Below are 20,961 nucleotides of genomic sequence, written 5' to 3' on the forward strand. Positions count from 1 at the left end.
CCCGTTTATCTCAAAGTATTTCTCCGGTCCCGGCCAAATCTGTTCTTTATCTTAGTAAATAAAACTCTGATAATTCGAACCCTGAAAAGTCGAAAAACTTGGATACCTCGAAATAAAATATTGGTTTCAATAGCGTTAATCCAACATAGTATCCAAATTTCATTTTGTCACTTGTTAATTCTTTGATACAAATAAAACGCAAAAGTACGACATTTCGCCATTCCATGTTTATGAACATCTTTCGTAAGTAGACTAGCATGAAATCAGTAAAAAAGAATTTATGATAAAGCTTAGGACTGTTAAGTTTACGGACTGTCAAAACCATGTTATTCATAATAAAAAACAAACTGCATCAATGTTGATCAACAGTAATCTGTACTTACTGCGAGTCTGTTTAATGATTTGTACACGTAAACAGACGACAGTGCAAACCGGAAAATTGGTCACAAAGCGTGGTCATGCATAAAAGAGTTCCACAGTTGAAATCACAACCTAGGACAGCTTGACGGGTTCATGTTTTTACAGGAGCCAGTATGGCTTTGAAAGTCGATCGAGAGATTTAAGAACAAAACGATAATTGCTGTTGATTACATCGAGTTGAGGAGGTGTCAGGTGTCATATTTGGCTTTAATGAATCAATGTGTCACATGTACGATATAATTTGTTTGTGTGTTTTCATTTACAGAATCAACTATGCGTGCACTCCATTACAGTGATTTGTTTTAGACTTGCGCACTTTAATTTCCGCATTGTAAACTACGAGATCAGAGACAGCGGGATAGTTCGGTTTGAAATGTAACACTTCAGAAGTAAAACTTGACGGACTTACAAATACAAATGCAGACCTGGAAAGATTTGCCAAGATCTATACTAGCCAAAAACAACATTTAATCACTAGGCCCGTCCATATTTAATAACGAATTCACACAATGGTCCAACCGTTTTGATCGCGTTTAAAAAACGAAAGACGTTTTTCTGAAATAACTTACTCTAATTTTGTAAGCGTGTTTATTGTAAAATTACATAGCTGTATTTGTTATATTGATTACGTATATCATTTATCGATTGATTACAAGCATTGGCTATTAATGAAATCAACAACTGCTAGTGCTATGTCCCAACAGCAAATTTCATACCAAATCTATGAACCCACATAACTTGAATACTCGGATAACTCGAAGTTTTCCCACGACCCCGTCGACTCCGAGATAACGAGGTTCGACTGTATATCATTAGTACATCATCTCTGAAAAGAAAAACAGAGCTTGCAGGACTTTCGTAGAAAATAATAAAGACGAAATAAACAAAATGCAATCAACATAAGCACTGAGTGTGAAATATTAGGCGGGACTAGACTGGGATTCAAACTCTGGACTTCAGATTGTTATACTATTGCTATAACTGATTGAGCTTCCTGGTCAACGGAAGAGTACTAGCCAAAATGTGCTTTATTGATGGCAATGTGTCTGTTTTGGTTTGTTTGTGTTTTACATCCTATTAACATTGGTCATTTTAGTGTGTGCCAAGCTTTGGTTGCGGAGGAAAACTGGAGTACCTGGAGAAAAACCAGCTACCTAGGGGCAATATCTGGCAACTATCCCACGTAGGCCTCAAACATTGAGATGCAATAATTATAACCACTTGGCCACCTGGCCCCAGCTGTGTGTTAGCCTATACTGACCTACAGCTAAATGCCATAGGTTCAAATCACAGCAATGACAACAGTAAATCAATGCTGTCCGTCCTTTATAAAACAACAGTTAATCAATGCTGTTGGTCCTTTATAAAAAAAAAGTAAATCAATGCTGTCCGTCCTTTATAAAAAAAAAGTAAATCAATGCTGTCCGTCCTTTATAAAACAAAAGTAAATCAATGCTGTCCGTCCTTTATAAAACAAAAGTAAATCAATGCTGTCCGTCCTTTATAAAACAAAAGTAAATCAATGCTGTCTGTCCTTTATAAAACAACAGTAAATCAATGCTGTTGGTCCTTTATAAAACAACAGTTAATCAATGTTATTGGTCCTTTTTAGAACAAGACACGTCATCTAAACTATTCCAGTCTACACAACTGTGAAAATGTGATTTCCTATTTTTAATAATGGCCAATTTGATTTTTTAGGCTTTTTACATGCACTGATAAAAACCACAGTGACTATATCTATAAATTTTGCTATATAGTAATCACTTGTGAAAAGATGTTGGCTGACCTAACTTCCTTAAGACCGTGTCTGGAAATTTGGTGGGGATTGGTATGAAGGGGCAAAAAAAGACATTTTCTATTTTGAAGTCGTTAGGAGATATATTTGGAAGAACATGAAGATACCCATTTTTTTCATGTTAAAAAGAGTTTATTGAACAGATAATTCTAAAATTTCAGAATCACTTCATGATAAATTCAACAAGGTTACCGCGAGCGGTATATAATACGCCCGCCACACATTGAATGAGCAATTGTTTGTATGATTGAAATATATGAAGCATTTGTGAGTAATTGATATTAAAAGAGAAATCATTCAACATAACTGGTAGATCAATGAGTGCAATACAACATCATGGAATGCATGCATCGCATTAATGAAACCAAGGGGAATAACTCCAATAATTACGGTCGAATAATGGAGGTTATCAAACTTGTCAGAGGTTTCATGGTAATTAACCTTGTTGTGAAGTTTGAAGTTAATCCGTTAATAATTACTCGAGATATCGAGCGGACACTGTTTCGGCAAGTCCATAAAGGGGCATAACTCCACAAATTATGGTCGGATAATGGCGGTTATCGAACTTGTCCGAGGTTTCATGGTAATTAACCTTGTTGTGAAGTTTGAAGTTAATCCGTTAATAATTACTCGAGATATCGAGCGGACATCGTTCGCATACCCGCATGCCCGCCCGCCCGCCCGATGGGCTTCGACGGGCGTATAAAAAGTACATAGGAAAAAGATAATAGGCTCACAACCCCTGACTTCTCTTTAGATGTTAACCGTTTGAAGCATTGGTGGAATCAGTTTTTAAATATCATTTCAATAAAAATTGACAATAGCAGGGACATGGCCTGTATCAGTACTTTGTTTATGTTAAGCAGAAAAATACCAGCTATCAGATTACCTTGAAATTCTCTTGCCATGAAGAAAATATTAAATTTTGCTTTGTTTGAACCGCTTGTTTCGTCTGCCATTGCTAAGCAGTACATATGGAAAAATGTTAATTCTATGAGACTTACCACCATGTCTAGGAAACTGATGGCTTTGGCAAGTGTGGGTGTTCGGAAACAGTACATGCGGAACAATTCGCGTCCAATTGGCTGTTGTTCCACAATATAGTGATACGACTGAGCTGCAACAGAAATGTTCATGTTTAATAAGTTGTGTAAACAAAGGAGAGACAAACAGATTACCTCCCCTTATCATGAAATGCTACCCACTTTCTTTCAATGGTTATACATGTACTTAGTTATATATATGAATTATTTATAAACAAAGGATAAGAAAAGACAACAAATAGATTAGGTATTAATTTCAATGGTTAGTCTAAATTGTACATCAAGGAAGACAAATAATGTATTAACACAGCAACAATTGGATAATGTCCCTCTCAGTATAAAATGCTACCAATTGACTTGAAACAGCATAAATCTTTGCTTTTCATTCACCAAATTTTACAAATAATTCATGAACAAAGAACAACAAATAATACTATAACTGTAACTATAAACACTTTAGCAACAGCAAGTTAGTATCATTTTGACAAAGGTGAAATATTGTCTAGTTCTAGTACACACCAATCTGACAATGATATTGTTCATCAAAACATCATGAAATTCTGCATGTTATTATACTTAAAGTGAATCGTATTTCATCTTTGATGGACCACAATAATTTGTACATCTAAAAGCAGTTAAATTGAATGTGACTTTAACATCTTTCTTTAATCTTTACTTAATAACAAGCCTGTTTCCCTATAAATTACATCTACACTACATGAAAAATGAAATTCAAAAAATGAATACTTACAAATTTTATTTTTTATATCCATACACCCAGTTATATGGGGAAATTTCAAAATTTGTTTCCATTTTTTGCTTTTCCCCTTCCGCTTTCCACCACCACCTAAAATAAAGAGCAATACAGTATATGGTTAACATCATAATAGACATTCAATTTTGGCAATTATATGCATGTTGAAGGATTTCACTTGGTATTCACACAATCATCAAATGCTTACAGCAACCACTACATTAGACATAATCCATCGTTTTAATGAAATCTGAATATATCTGATGGAAACAGGATTATGTACACTGAGGCAGACCCAGAATATTCAGCTGGGGTGGAGGTCGGCAACAGGCGAGAATCTGAGTATGATTTTATGGAGGGATGAGGACCAGAGCCCTGGTCCTGGTCACGGTGAGGGGTGCGGGATGCCCTTCTGCATATACATGCATAATTGCCAACCCTCCCTATTTAGGAAGGAGACACCCGATTTTGGGCCCATAAATTAAGTCCCGATTTTGGACCCATAAGTTAAGTATTTTCAACTAGTGAATTTGTTAAACTATTACTATATTTTAAGATGTGATGATTTTATCTGAAAAAACAACTTAAAATATGTCATTTTAAAGGATTATTTTGTCTCTAAGGAGTAGATACACAACTTTATTCATGTTTTTATCTTGAGCATGTAGAATCTCCCCTGTGGAAATTTCAAAAAGTTGGCAAGTATGGTACATGCAATGTAGTTGCCTCGACAAACACTTGGTCTACAGTTTCCCCAGCAATGTCCTTCCTGTATATACCTCCTACTATTTTGGAAGGGATTATAAAAAGTACCTAAATACCTTTGAAAAACAATGTACATGAATATATAAATGTATGTAAAAGTCGTACATGTAAGTGAAAGAAAAGTCTGTTTTTATGGAACATGATATCTGGTAATCCTAACTCACAAGATGACCATTAACTAGATTCCATAGGACCAGGTACCCCGGTGCTGCCCTGCTAACTAATACACACACAGCTGGGATATGTCCAGACAACAGTAACCGATGACCAAAGTATGCAGTCCAAATTCATTCAAGTAATAAAGCTAAGGTCAACATTAGGCCAAAAATACAGGTTTTGTTGTCCAAAAGATAGACTCGGTATGTGGACAATCAGATGTTTTCTTTACTTTTTTTTTTTGTATATTGGTGGGGGGTTTTCAAAAATAACCCGAGAAATTAAAAAGATATGGATATATGCAAAACCAAAATATAAAGGATTGTTTGGAGACAAGAAACATTTTTTGGCTAAATCAGAAATATTTCATCAAAGTAGGCTCTAGGGATGGTCAGGAAATTCACCATGTAAATGTATACAAGGGGATATATTTAATCTTGAGCTGATGACAGTCCTTCAGATAGTGGATATTATAGAAGACCTTATTTTGTATACATGTGGGAACTAATAGCTTGATTACTTTAAACGAAACATTTTCTAGAATAATCATTGGCTATAAAAGTTATCATACTACTTTTAGAGGTCATTTCGGACTGTAAGTAGACCCTTGACTTCCGAAATGAGCCTTGACTTTTTGAGTTTTAAAAGACAGGTGGGCTACAAAGCTATTTGACATATGTTTGGACTCTCCAAAGTTCAGGTAGACTTTTCTTTGATTTCTGAAATTTCTTAAAGCCAATGGTCAATGAAAAGCCCCGTCATTTTAAAGGTTTATCGAAAACAACATCACACCACAATACCTAACCTGTTCGTTTTTCATAACAGAATAATTCCAGTCCAACTTGTTGTGTGAAAAATGAATATAGGAAACGAGGAAATAACATAATTTTAACAGGAAAATAACTTTTTTAAGACTAATATGCATTATAGAAAAGCGGTGGGTCCATACAGTACCTTACAACAGATCACATCTATATTTGAAATATAACATGTTAATAAACATACGTAATAATTGTAGTAAGGTACAATACAATGACATCGTTACATACGCAACATGAAAAACAAAACTCAAGGTGATGTTTTCATTTGATTCTCTGTCTAACTATTTATAAAACGTGAAATTTGCCAGGCTTCGGGGTTGATTTCTATTGACGTTGTTTCCATTTCGTCGAATGTTTACAAGACAAGCTGATTCTCACCTCATAAACATCATATGTATACATTGGGAATTTGTTTGAGAGCCTCCATAAATAAATATGACCCAAAAATCCTAGACAACAGTCATTTTTTCAACTTAGAATAAAGATAACTATTAACCAAACCTGTTAATCGCGAGAGCTACGTACACATGCCCAAGATAAATATATTTATAATAATAAACTTTGGTATAGCTACACTATATACTACAAGGGGCGATTCAGAATGGATGTATACTGGTACACGCACATGTATATATCCAAAATGCCAGGGATATATCACACACAAAAAAATAACTGCAATATGTATGCATCTTTTATTGAGAGAAACAGCAGTTTTTGCCCAGCAATGGGAACGAGTGATAAATAGTCCTATACACACCTGGAGAACACGCTACCATGCACGATGTTCCTACATAGGTGGTTTATGTACCATAAAATACACAGCATATACTGCCCTCTATTAAATCGTTAATGTTGTCTCATTTACTGTCTTTACACGACAAGAAATTGGAATCTATCTCAGATGACTATGATCAAGTTCAAGACCTAGATCATTTGTACAACGTTATTCGACACAACAATGTACCTGTGCATCGCAAATCAGTACTCATATATATATATATGCGGTGTTTTTTCCCATTACCTGGTTTTATCTTGCAGGTAAAAATCAAAACTTCCTTCCGCATAAAAAGCATGTGTAATAAATTAAGAAGGAAATACCAGCTATTACTGCCAGCTATATGGCTGCTTCAACATCAATCTTTCACACATTCGTGGGAAATTTCAAATTCAATTATGATGGTAAATCAAAATATGTTCACTATGCATGTACATGTATAATATATATATATAATGATCATGATAAATCCTTACAGTCTATAGTGGTAGGACGCTGGGCTCGTGATACTTTTGTCTGCTTGTTCTAGTCTACTCAGCTGTAACTGAGTATGCGGTTGGGCAGTGCTGGAATTGTTGAATGAAAGTCTAAGTTCTATAAATCATTGACCAGACCTGGTCAGGCCTGGGAGGAGGGGGTCTACATAGCAACCTCCTTATAACCTGACCGAACAAAATTACATTTACGCTGGTACACCAAACCTGGATGACATTGAATTAACTCATTCAAACCTGAAGACCCATTTAAACTCTTCCGATTCAAATGTTGGAATAGTTCATTTTAAAATCTCAAAGGTGAATGAGTTAAGTAACATAACTTGACCTAGGACACCACTGGATAGAAATACATCTCAGGCTACTTGCCTGAAAATCCTCATACATACTGGGGGTATATTTTTTTTTTATAAATAATCCACAATGTGTATAATAAAAAAAATCTGAATCAGGAAAATATTAAGTTTCAATAAATGCCCACGCAAGAGAACTTGAAAAAGATACATGTATAAAGTTTACTGCCATCAGTCACTACAAACTCAAGACTCAAGATTCGTATAAACTTTATAACAAAAATTTAAAAAGGAAGTCAGATTTTTTTTGAAAGAGAAAATGTGTCAAGTTGTCAGCGACAATAATCTGCACAGCTGATGTTACGTACACATGCATGGTCTGCAATTATTTTGTCCAGGGGGCCCTTTCCAATTAGCCATTTCTCATCTGACCACAGATGGCTCTGCAGCTGGTGTGCAGGACCCAACATTGACAAGAGTTTAGTCACCAAACAAGGCCATTTCCCAATTAAGGCCAAGCTTATACAATATTGTTTGCTTGCCACTGAGAGACTTGATTCTAGTATTATAGGTAAGTTAAATATTAAACTTTGTCAGCATTTTCACTACACTACAAGGGTGGGCTTATTACCAGGCATGGACCTGTTACTGGAAAAATTAGGTATGTCTGTATAGATGAAGGTCAAGGTAATATATACAATAATTCATTTTGTGGTCCTTCATCAAGTCAAACTCAGCTATTCTGTTTTTTTATTCTCCTCTTGTCGCTTCAACCAAAAAAGTAACTACCGGTGTATATATATATACATAAATATTAAAACAAATCTTTAAAATGTTTTGGATTCCCAGCATTTTTTGTATCCATTTAATACCAAGGCAGTCCCGATGTGAACCCTACAGTGGTATAACATATACATTACTGTAAACAGGTGTTCATGCAGGCTCCATTAAGAAATGTTTCATTTGGACAGAAAATCACTCCATATATATAATATTATATATCAACATGACATATTCTCATCAACAAGATGAAGGGTAAAATTACACACAGTGACAGATTTATTCCTGTACCACACGAACTCCACACAAACTCCTAAAGCTTATTATATAGATTGTTGAAACAGAATCTACAATATCAAAATACAAAATTTAACATCTGTGTAATATTGTCTTGTAAGATCAATTTTGTTACCCAATATGTTTACCCATGTAGCCTGTTACTGCAACCCGAGCTTAATGTCACAATGACGTGACAGTTAAAATAAAATGACTTGACAGACTTTTTACGAAGTCACCATCATTTTTTTTTTTTTTTAAATTGGGTGATGGGGGAGGGGGGTCGAAATCTTATTTCCAAAAGTCTACTGGTCATGAAAGCTCAGATTATTCACTTCTATTGTTCTTGATTGGAAGGCACAAAATAGACAAAAGATATCAATATAAATTATAATTGGCAATCATATTAAAGATTATACATTCATTACTTTATTGTGTAGTCATGATCAGATCAAGCTAGAAGATGGGTAAAAAAAATTGAATTATTTGTGAATATGAGTAAATGTGGATAGAAGTGGAGCTCAACTCGAATTCTAAGAAAAGAAAGAAGAGATAATTATAAATGCAAACACTAATAAAAGTCATTCAAGCAGGAAATATAGGCCATGGTGACATACAATTGACACATGTATCCTATATGGTTTAGTTCACCAGATGTACCAATATACTGCAGGGCTCAACAATAAGGGTAGCCTGCTGATAGTCTGTGACTCAGTGAAATCTCCAGCTGGACTAGTGGTTCTAAACGCTAATATAGCCAAACTGACTTGTCAAAAAATGGTATCATTTATCATGTTGAATAATACTGGGTTATATAAAATTAGTGGGATTTGCACATGGACCAGCAAAATTAGAAATGTTAGCACTACTGACTAATGGATTTTTAAAAATATTTCTAACCCTGATATATCAAGTTTGATGACTGTTGGACTTCCAGAATAAAAGAAGTAGAAATGCCAAATAAATGGAAGTCAGTGCAATGGAAAATATAGGTCACAGTGACCAACTTTAAGAATAAAACAAAATAAATATATTGGTATAATTCTCAAGATGTACAATGATGTTTGACGACTCTTTAACTTCGAGTATTAGAGTAACAGAGCTAAACACAAAAGTTTAACCATAACGTGGTATGGACAGATCAGCTGAATTAATCTAGCCAAGCTACCATCGCTTCAACTATATGTTTCAGAGGTAAAAATATGTGTTTTCTAGTGATGAACATAAAAGATCACATTGACCTCATTAAAAAAACAGAACTGCACAGTTTTGAGTCCAAATCTATAATCATGTTATAAAAAATGTCCAAAACTATTTCAAAGCCTGCTGTACAAACTCAACGATCGTTCTGCAAAATAATCTGTTGCAATTTCAGATAACTTAATATTGCCCTAAGGATCATAGAAAAAGATGCATAGAGTCTTTGATATAACTAAACAATTAAACTATTAACCAACATCTTCCATTGAGCTCTAGGAATTACTATGGTTCATCTGTTTGATATTCAAACTACAAAAGAGTATGCTCGATAACCATCGGAACATCATCAAGTTAATACCTAAACAAATTAGTATTTTCCCTTTTTACAACCTTGTGACATGTTATTGCCCTGCTAAAACTATCAGATCTAAAAAAAATGTTTTCTTCTGCATCTGAATCAGAAGAAACTTTGATTGATCCAGTCCCAAAGTTGAAAATTATTCAATTTATACATCTTTTCATCCTTGACTATATGTCTCTGCAATCAATACAAAATTTTACAAAGTGCTTACACTAAGGCCAAAAAAAAGGGTCTGTTTAGGGTTCCCGTCCGACCCTAGCTTTTTACCCCAGACCCAAAACTTTTTGATGAAAAAAAATAACAAAATAACAAACAAAAAACCCACTGATTTTCGAATTTTAGAAGGTTCCTTGCCTTTCAAAATGGCTTCCAGCTCCGTGTTGGCGCTAAATGTCATCATATGGAGCTCAATTTGCCTCCAAATGAACCTTGTTTATGTTATTCTTTGTTTTACATACAATAGTAGGGTCATAATCACATGACCAAAAATATACAAAAAACAAAAAAACACTGACCTACCTACCCTAGTTTTTTTGCCCATGCAACCCTAAACAGACTATATTTTTGTTGGCCTAAATTGGAACTTAATGATAATCCCTGTCCCACTGCAGATACAACGCTACAGAATTCCACAGTAGTTTTTATTCATATTAAAGTAATCCCCCTTAACCAATATACCCCTAAAGTCACATTTGAACCTTACCAAATCAATGACTTGGCCAGTCCAGTTTGAATATGTAGGGATGAATGAGCTTATATAACTTCTGTATGACTTGGCCAGGGAACTGTACCATTGATGGTATAGATCAGTTTATTAAAGCAACCGTATTGTTAACGAGGTCAAGGGTATCAGAACTGTCTGCGGTACTTTTTTACATTTTCACTTTCAGATTTTTTAAATGATATGTTACGCTGCCCTCAGATGCTTCCCTACGGCAGCTGTATCACGTCTGAAATTTCATAATGAACTATTTCAACCTTTGAGTTAAAAGAGTTCAAACAGGTCTTCAGGGGTGAATGAGTTTAGATCAGAACAAAGAGGGGCCCAGAGGGCAGAATGATAACATTTTTTTTTAATTTGCAATTCTATCTATATACAGGGCTTTTTCTGGGGGGGTTTTGTGACTCTAAATTAAAATTTTGTTATATTTCTAATCAAAATTCTTGGTGTTATTTCCCAAAATCTCTTTAAAATTTCCCAATTCTCAGCTTGTATACAGATGACATTTTAACAAAAAGATCGAAAATGAAAACCTCTTTGAAATGAAATAACAAGCCATGATTTGGATTGATATGTCTCAGTCGCCTGTGCCCCGCTTTGACCAACAATACACATGTCAAGTTTGGTTGGTCGAGCACTTATATATTTTCAGAGAAACTAACTTAAATGCAAAAACTTAATGTTGATGGAGATGCTGACAAAGTCAATGGACCATGAAAGGTAGGCTGCATCCAAGTTTGGTTGGTCTAGCACATACACTTTTAGTGAAACCAACTTAAACGCAGAAACTTAATGTTTACGCCACCACTGGAAAAGCAACACTTTAGTCTTGCAGTGATGATATAATTCAGAAAATTTCCAATTTAGTTTACCATGATATTTTTTCACATTTCTAAAAGCCACTGGCCCTATTCTTAAAATGGTGAGAAAAAAGCCTTGAAATAATTTCCCTATGAAACTCAGTCTGCTAAGGTTTTAATTAAGTTTTGGCCACATTCATTTGGTGATTTTGGGGATGAAATAATTGTTTTAACCGATTGGGAATTTAAGTCAAGTTTGGAAATAAAAAGGCCATTTTTCAATGTAAAGCGGTCATTATCCTATCAGCTATCATATAATTATCTGCAAGACAGAAACAGTTACATGATTTTGTTTTAATCAGCCTTCAGGCTTGTACTCAAAATATGAAATGGTGCACCCCTGTAAAATAATAAATGTATGAGGAGTTCTGATTTTTTAGTTTTTCATTCGTATAATTAGTCGTGAACATTTTTCACACAGAACAAAATTCTTATAGCAGGTACTATACCTATATTTATGACTACTAATACAATAGTATGTTGATAATTTCCGGGACCAAAGTCAAAAATGATAGAAAATCATCCTTGAGGTGTTTTTCAAAGGTAGGACAACATGTCCTGATTTAATTGTATGAATATTTTTAAATATCGAAGGCCTGTTTTTCTTATTTCAAGGTAGCAGCATTCACATAAAGGACAAATCTAGGTTAACACTCAATTTATGATAGATACGTCGGAGAAAAAAATAATATAAACAACTGTGATGGGTATCCCAAATGTGGAATGAGATACCAGGATAGTACCACTGCTATATATGAATATCCAGAACATTTAACATTCAATGATCAATCCATGGTCTATTACAACGGAAAATTCACACATACCTGACCTGGAAAACTCACATTACAGTAGTTTCATATACTGTAGACAGTTTCAATGTATTTATAGAATGAAGACTTTCTTATGTTAATTTAATCAAAACTGAAAACTTAATCAAGGATTAATAAACCGATTAAAAATCATGAAAATGTCAAATTGACTTCACAACTTGAGACAATAAGAATATAAGATGCGTTTTTTAATTATTCCTTATCATGTAGGGAGATAGAGAAGTAAATAACCCTTTGGGGGCCTCATTCGGATGCATGACATCCAAGTGCCTCGTATCAAGTGCATTATCCGGTATTTCAACAACCAGGTCAGACATCTCAAAATCAAAATTACGATTTATCCTAGGAAATATAATTAGACTCGATGATTCCCAAATATATATTACATGCTATTCAAAAATGTTGATTAACGATGAAAAAATTATCACGAATCCGAAATCTCTGACAGGGATGCTGGGGCAAAAGGAAGGGGGAACCAATACACAGTGCAATACACACGTTGTATAAACAAAACAAATCGGGCTTTATTGACCCTATATAAGGTGCAATTATCTAAATATGACAACAATGAAGCGTTATTTGAACGTTGCACGGAGTTTGCGGCATCCGAGCAGACGAGTGCAGTAAAAACAGACGAAACGTCAAATGCACTTCGAGATGAAAAGACACGACCGTGTAACTACGAACAATTAAAATATCTCACCTTCTCTGGCTTTGATGTAGACGGTGTTTGCAACAATATTTTCTAGTTCCATTTGTCTTTTTTGAGGTAATGGGCTTCAAAAAGGGTCAGTATTAGACCCTATTTTGAGTCCACTATCCTCCTAATCGGCTCGCCTGGGTGTGGTATAGGAAGAAGCAATATGGCGATCAGATTCGGAAAATGAGAGAGACGTCAATTCTCATTGGTCAAAATAAACCTCATCGTCGGATCGATTAGTGTTGCAAGGGCGATAACTCCTACATGATAAAATTATGCACAATTTGTAATTGCATAAAATTACTCACAGGTAAATTTTAAACAAAATAGTTTGCGCATGAAACACGATTAACACAAGAACAGTCACTAAAATTCAGACATTGGTTATCTTTTAGTGGCATTATTTTAGGGTTCTAAAATATACATAGTACATAAATAAATACACTTACAAAGGCCTAACAAAAACAATAGACATATTGGGACTGCATCATTTACCTGGTTTTCATTAATATGATCTTGAAAGTATGTCAAAATACATTTGTTTAAACAAGATTGACAACCCTTCACTACAGCATGCTACGTGCCAAACATCTTGAGCCTTAGCTTCTTTTTTATTCAGTCAGGAGATCGTTAAATTGACCCCATGCGGTCTTGAAAATGGATTAAGGTCATACAATGGTAATAACTTGATAGCCTTTTGTCCCAGCATGCCACATACAGAAAATAATGGTCCTAGGCCTCTCATGGTTGTTTAGAAGTTACAGTTTTGAACCATGTGACCTCTATAAGTTGATAATTGGTGAATGTTATTGACTTCAACAAACTTGATACTAAGAATCACAAAACCCTCAGCACACCACCGACTAAATGAAATCACGGACTTAGATAACATTCTGAAAAAGTGTTAACCTCTGTGACTTTCAAAGTGGATCAAGGTCATTTTTTAACAAAGTAATATAGTCTTTTACCCCAGCATAATTCCTGTCGAAACCCTACTTCCTCTTTGTCACTCATGGGATGTTTATCTATCTATATGTGTCTTGAAAAAGGAGCGGATCGCTCCGAAAATTTGACAACCTAAACTTGTCCACACTGTTGGAATAACTTCTTTGCCCCATATCTATCTATATGTTATACTCTACAGAGACCAAAATGGCTTTAATGCGGAGATAACACATTTGACTACCGTGAACTTAAAGCATTTGGTCAAGGACATTTATATGAACAAACATGATATACCCTCCTACCAGTATTCAAGTTACCAAATACCAGTATCCCTGGCACTTGTCTCAAGGCGACGGATACTGCGCCATGACATACAAAAATGTCAGACATTAAATGCTATCAACTATTTTGATTTCATTAAATAGAAGAAAAAAACTTTGATCAGAACTTTTCACAAACATGGCAAAACTATTCAAAACGGACCATGGTTATTCATAAGCAATTAAATGCAATAGACAAAAGAAAATATGCATAAAACGTCGATTGAAACGACATGAAATTCTTAACGCAGTGGATACCAAACTGACCGTTAGTTCAAAGACCTGTCACATGTTTTAAAAATAAAACAGATATTAACGTGCGTCATACTATATATAAGTACTTTCTACTTTCTGGGTCGCCGACTTGTATATATCTTCAATTATAGAGCACGTGACATACCCCTGTTAATTAGTAGGTGGGGGATGCTTCAAAATGAGAAAAAGGTGCCAAAAAAGACCGGGAAGGTTGACAGGCTAACTGACTGTGAAGACTGGGTGGGTCCATTTCAGAACCAAATATAGTCACGACTCACAACTCTAACTGTGAAGACTGGGTGGGTCCATCTCAGAACCAAATATAGTCACGACTCACAACTCTAACTGTGAAGGTTAATTCAAGTTCAAGTTCAAGTTCTTTATTACTTTAAGTCGGTTGACTTATCAGGTATAAAATATACAAAACAATACAGAGACAACATACAATATGATATACACACACACACACACCGTGGAGAGTGAACAAATATAGACGTGTACACACCTAACCTTCTTTCTAGGGGGGGGGGGGGTTCTGAGTGCAAACATATTTACCAACAATATAAGACAGTACTTACGTGTTTTTTCACATTATATTATGTCTATATTTCACGTTATGACGTGTTTTTTTGCGTTATGACTTTTACTTTCGCCGCGTTATTACGCGTTTATTTCACGTCAATATGCGTTTGTTCGCGTTATTACGTGTTATTTGTTGGCGTTATTGCGCGTTTTTTGCGTAATAACGTGCTTTTTTTCTCGTTGTTACGACTTTCCAGTATTTTTTTCTTACAAATGTTGTTTCTCCGCGATTAGTGACGAGGTCTTTCTTCGTGAAACATGGTTAATCCCGGAGAAAACAAAGAATCATGGTTTCCCTACCACAAGAGCAATACATGTATAGTGTAATACGCTATTGTCGATTGCCGATCTATAAACTGCAATACCATTTCCCCTATACTCCACACCCCTTCAAACATATCAAACCCGACGAAGACTCAGTTAAATTCATAACCAACCTGAAGCAGAACGGCAATCAACATGTCATTATGTACAATGTATATTGATATCGAGGTCGTTGCATGGCACAGGTTTTTTTTCTTCAGTTTTATTCAAAGTCCTTATAGAGTTATATCCTACAGTTTGGCAGAACCTGGTTATCACCTGATTAGGTCCACAGAGAATTGATGACAGATAAGTGTGGCGGATCCAGGGAAACATTGGCTGCATTATATAGAGATTCCCACAACCCTGCTAATATGCATGTTTTAAATCACGTTCAGACATAAACAAAATGTGTCCTCTTGTGAAAGTGACTGTCATCAAAGATTTTGTATAACTTTGTAACAACTCCTTCTGTAATCTAGGTTTGTGATAGATCAAGCCTTTCACTATAGGAATACCCTTTTAAGAAAAGCATACATGCAGACGTCTTGTTGCTTTTTATTAAGACTTTCCTATATGCAATTTGGTGTTTGTTTAGCAAAGGAGACCATACACAGGTGACGTATCTTAATTAAGTGTGGACACACTAAAATTTTGAATTACTGGACGATACGTGTCCTTGATTAGGAATGCAAATGTTCAAAAATGTCTCTGTTTGCCTTGGACACTCACCCGTACGTACTAGGCCTCATCCCCACCAAACCACCATCACCACCACCACCGGTAACGACTTTTTTGTTTTTGTTTTTAAATCTTTTAAAGTTTGAACTTTGTCAGTACAACTCAGTTGTGGATAAGTTTCAAACTTTCTTTTACACGAAGGCGTATAGTAATCACATTCTAATTTACATAAACAATCACTCGCATAAATTTGATATTACATAAACATACAATCACATTCTATATTACATAAGATGTTAACACAAGTTGTTCTACCGATTGCATAAATATATACAGTAAACAAACACATTGTTCCATATATAGAAATATAGTACATTCTATTTTGAGACGCATAAAGCTATATAATGATAAATATATAAAAAAAATCTATTTGATATAACTTTAATTACAAGATTTACGACACAGTCTCTATATCTTTATTTATTTTTACATAAACAATGAATATTTTATCTTCTTCCTATTTCGTTATAAAGGAAGAGTCGGTTTGGGTATGTTTACATTTCCCTTAGTCAGCTTCATGTTCCATCCAGATGTTTGATTGGCGTTCTAGAGAGTAGTTTTTTCCTTGTCTATTGATAATCCGGAGCATATCTTTGTATCGTCAGCGAACTGTGACGCTCTGGATTGTGCAATCTTATTAAAATACAGCTTCTCATTATACTATCGTTCTATTATCGATAGTAGAACGATATAGTATAAGGAGGAGCTGTATTTTAATCAGATTGTGGATTGTACAGCTTCCGGAATGTCGTAGACAAAAAATAAGAACAATAACGGTCCTAAAACATTCCCCTGTGGACCACCACTTAAGATCTCTTGTATTGAGGAGTTTTCCCAAGGATTTTTTTTTCATTTGAGTAGTCTCCCATGATTCCAAGAACACCATGGCCGTTTTCGTTTAAACGGTTGCACCGGTCGGATCACAGTTGTTTGTTTATTAAATAAGGTCGGACCTTGTAATATGATGTTGCTTTCAGGCGAGCCTTGACATAGTTTTGCAAGACCTGCATACACATTTGCAGGTCCGCCAGGATTTATACCTGAAATTGTTACATTTAAAAACGGACGTACCGGTTGTTCCGCATAAACGAACATGCCCATGTTTTTGTATTCATTGTCGAATAGTATTAAACAATAACATAAGTTGGTCGCTTCCATGTTTTTTCACTAGCATCCCTGAATAGTCTTTGTAGTAATTTACCGGAAAACTGAAATAAAACGGATTGTCCGTAGTTTAATTTTTTGAAAGTGTCTTCAATTATGATTTTTATGACATATTCCAGGGGTGAAGAGAGCGTAGGTGAGCGTAACCCCTGGATTATCGAGGATATGGTGTTCTGTCTGAACAGTAATTTGTCTGCATAGTTTATACAGAGTGATTTTCTCGTTACTTTTGGAAGAATGGAAGAAACATTTTGGATGAACATTTCAGCTTTAAAATCAGCAGCTGATTGAGAGTCGTCTGGCTAATTCTGTTCGTGTGGGAAGTTTTGGTAAATTTCACCACTCAATCTACTGTAATAAAGACCTCTGATCCATCTCGGGCAAAGCCAGCCATCTTGTGTGTTTCCAGACAGGTTTGTTATCTCCCCCTGGATGGTGTACATTAAAACCGCAGGGACCTGAGAATTTGTTACAGCTATATTTGTACCTAAACTAAGGTGTTCAGAGTAATTTTACAAGTATTAGGGGTTTAGATCGACTTTCGGTAAAACGAACTTTGTCTAATGTCAGTAAGGATGGCCTCCTGTATCTCATGGCTAGGGAGGGATATCAGCTACTGTACAATAACCCAACCGGTGACTATTGCATTCTTGACCAGTCTTAGTAGCTGCATTGACGACCCAGCATCAACCACAGAAGAAAAGAGGTCCAGATAGAGATTGTTCTTCCCTTCAAGCATGACCTTCAGGATATCCCGAATAGCCTTCACGGCAGATGTGGAGATGAGTGATACTTGGTCCTGTCCAAAATTGATGTTGCGTCTTTCTTAAACAGGGAAATTTTGTGCTGCACACTCTAATCGGAATGAACGACATACGTCCGACGTCCTCACTGAAGTGTTGGACTGGGCCTTGTGCTTGGTACAGACACGACAGAACATGATCAGCTATTGCTTCTCATCAAAGTCACAGCTTGTCTTTCTGTACATCCACGGCCAGTCTCTTGTTCATTCTGCTTTGAAACATAGTCACAGTGTCTGTTTTGAAACATAGTCAGTGTCTGTTTTGAAACATAGTCAGTGTCCTGACGCATGCTTCTTCCTAGGAAGAGTGCAGTTCAGAACATCCTTTAGTCGATACTTGCAATATGGTACCCTAGCTGGGTTTGTTGCTGGTCAAGTGGAACTGACCATGGGAGATCGGTGGAGTTGAAAGTATCTTGCAATGTAGTGAAGTTAGGACTGAGGGAGGCGATTCTGTGTAAGAGCTAGGATTCATGGTGCGCGGAAAGACGGATTGAACACGATTGTTAGAACCCGAATTAAGGAGTTATATGATTTTGATTTCGAGAATATATTAAGAATTTGTCCTTTTCGGTTGCTACTACTAGGGCATGGATAATTTTGTACATAATGACATTTGCGAATTTCGAAATTTGCCCATATAGATTTTAGCATGCTTACAAAACTGACTGCAATATTACAGTGTTTTCTTTTATTAAGTCTACCTCTAGGCTAGCAGCTCTTTTCTTAATTGGTTTTTTTTTACCTTTCTCTGGATAAATCTGAGGGTGTTTTATGCAATGTTTGTGTAATGTTAGTGATTACGGAAGCCATGTGATATACGTAACGATGAAACATTTTGTTTCTAGGCTAATGTGTGTTCTATTCTATGAAGTTTGTATCTGTGGGACAAGGATGATGTTGTTTTTTTGTCGAGTCGATGCTGTTATAATTTCACACTTTTGAGGGTGAATGCCATCACTACATATCTAAGTCCGTGATGCCATTAATGGGGATACAAGTGATTGTGTTTTTTTTATTAAATCTGGTAGATCGATCATTGATATTTATATAAAAAAAAACAATATGGACCCAGAACAGAACCTTGGGAACCCCGACAGGTTTTTTTTCACAAGAAGTATGATGATCTGTCTGTGTCTGTATCCTTACGTTGTAGTTTCCGGTTCCGGCTTTTATACAGCGGGAGATAGAAATTATGATAAAAAAGTTAGTAAAAATAAAGGCACTTATAAATACATTGAATAGGAGAATAATAACACCAAGTGGTAGAATTTATATCATCAAATCACTACTCATCTCACAACTCAGTCACTTATTTATTGCATTACCAAACCCAAATGAATGTTTTATTAAAGAATTAAACACCGAACTATTTAACTTCTTATGGAAAAGCAAAGTTGATTAAACCAAAAGAGACATTGTTATTAGAGACTATATCGATGGTGGATTGAAAATGATGCATGTGATGTCTTTTATAGAATCCTTAAAATTAACATGGATAAGGAGACTATTTACAACATCAAGTAAATGGCAGGAGATTTTAAAAACTTGTATTGATTTAAATATTTTAGCAAACTGTGGGACGGAATACATTGTTTAATGTGAAATGATGAGTAAAAATCTTTTTTGGAAAGACGTGTTTAATGCATGGAAAAAGTTAGTAATAGTACGAGATAATCAATGCAAGGGAGATACTCCTTTTCCAAAATGCCTATCGGGTATAATAAATTGTTTAAAATAAATAATAAGAGTATTTTTTTATCGAAAGAGAGAGCAGTTCAGTTAGATTTTTGGTGGTTATAGCACTCTTAAAGGCCTCCAAACTAGGGGCACATACTAAGTCCTCTTCCAGATGGTTCCACTCTATGACTACGTACAAAAAACGAGTTCTTGTATTGATCACAGCTGTATTCTTGTACTTTATAGGATGTAGAGTTATTTATCACTGATGTTTCTAACACATTATTCGATATATAGTCCGAGAAGTTTCTGGCCTTGATGTTCCTTTTTGGTCTGGTTTTTGTTAGATGATCAGCTGGAGGTATAGCTAGTATCAACCCCTCAACCACCTTATACATAAATGTGACCCTCTGATGTGCTCGCCTGACCTGGAGTGTTGGTAGTTCCAGGTTCTCCAGCATCCTTGTGCCAAGCGCTGTATTCTTTCCAGTTTGTCAATTTTTGTTTTGGTATATGGGTCCCAAATAATGGCGCCGTATTCAAGGATGGGTCGTACTAGGGATATATATGCTGTTTTCTTACAAGACGATGGGCAATGTTTTAGGTTTCTTTCGAGAAAGCCAAGGGTCTAGCTGGCTTTCCTTGATATTTTTAGTATATTGGTGTTCCACTTGAGGTCATCTGAAATTGTTCGTCCAAGCAGAGACGCCTCTGGTCCCAGGTAGGGATTATTTTTCACTTGTTCCAAGATATGTCCATTTAGGGTGTAGAATATGTGACTTTTTTCTTTGATGTTTATTACGCAGCATTTGTTGGTGTTGAATTTCATTCCCCATAAGTTAGCCCACTTTTCCAGGTTGTTTAGGTCGTTCTAGTGGTGGTCGCTATTGGTTTATTTGTCTGTATATCAAACAGTCGTCACATGATGACCTAAACTTTTTTATCCATTTACCAGTACTGCATTGCAATAACTAGTATATGTGTACTGTAACCAAATCGATATAAATTCTAAATACTATCAATTTATATTCCTGAAACATTCACCTAACCGAATGAAAGGCGGAACATCTTGTCGGTATATTCCGGATTTTATTTTAGACAGTGAATTCCTATTTCCGGTCC

General features: G+C 35.5%; 1 protein-coding gene across 1 annotated transcript in view; it reads right to left on the minus strand.

The window, feature by feature from the left end:
- The window catches only part of LOC110451725 (G protein-coupled receptor kinase 5-like), a 52,568-nt gene extending 39,345 nt beyond the window's left edge, over positions 1–13,223 (minus strand). The window contains exons 1-3 of the mRNA XM_021499876.1: positions 13,051–13,223; positions 4,013–4,108; positions 3,223–3,335 (exon numbers count right to left, since the gene is read on the minus strand). Coding sequence (XP_021355551.1) covers positions 3,223–3,335; positions 4,013–4,108; positions 13,051–13,102 — 261 coding nt within the window. The 5' untranslated portion in view covers positions 13,103–13,223. The remainder of the gene's footprint in view (positions 1–3,222; positions 3,336–4,012; positions 4,109–13,050) is intronic.
- Between the last annotated feature and the right edge of the window lie 7,738 nt (positions 13,224–20,961).

The sequence above is a fragment of the Mizuhopecten yessoensis genome, unplaced genomic scaffold, assembly GCF_002113885.1.
Source record: "Mizuhopecten yessoensis strain PY_sf001 unplaced genomic scaffold, ASM211388v2 scaffold6169, whole genome shotgun sequence".
In the NCBI taxonomy this organism is placed as follows: Eukaryota; Metazoa; Mollusca; class Bivalvia; order Pectinida; family Pectinidae; genus Mizuhopecten; species Mizuhopecten yessoensis.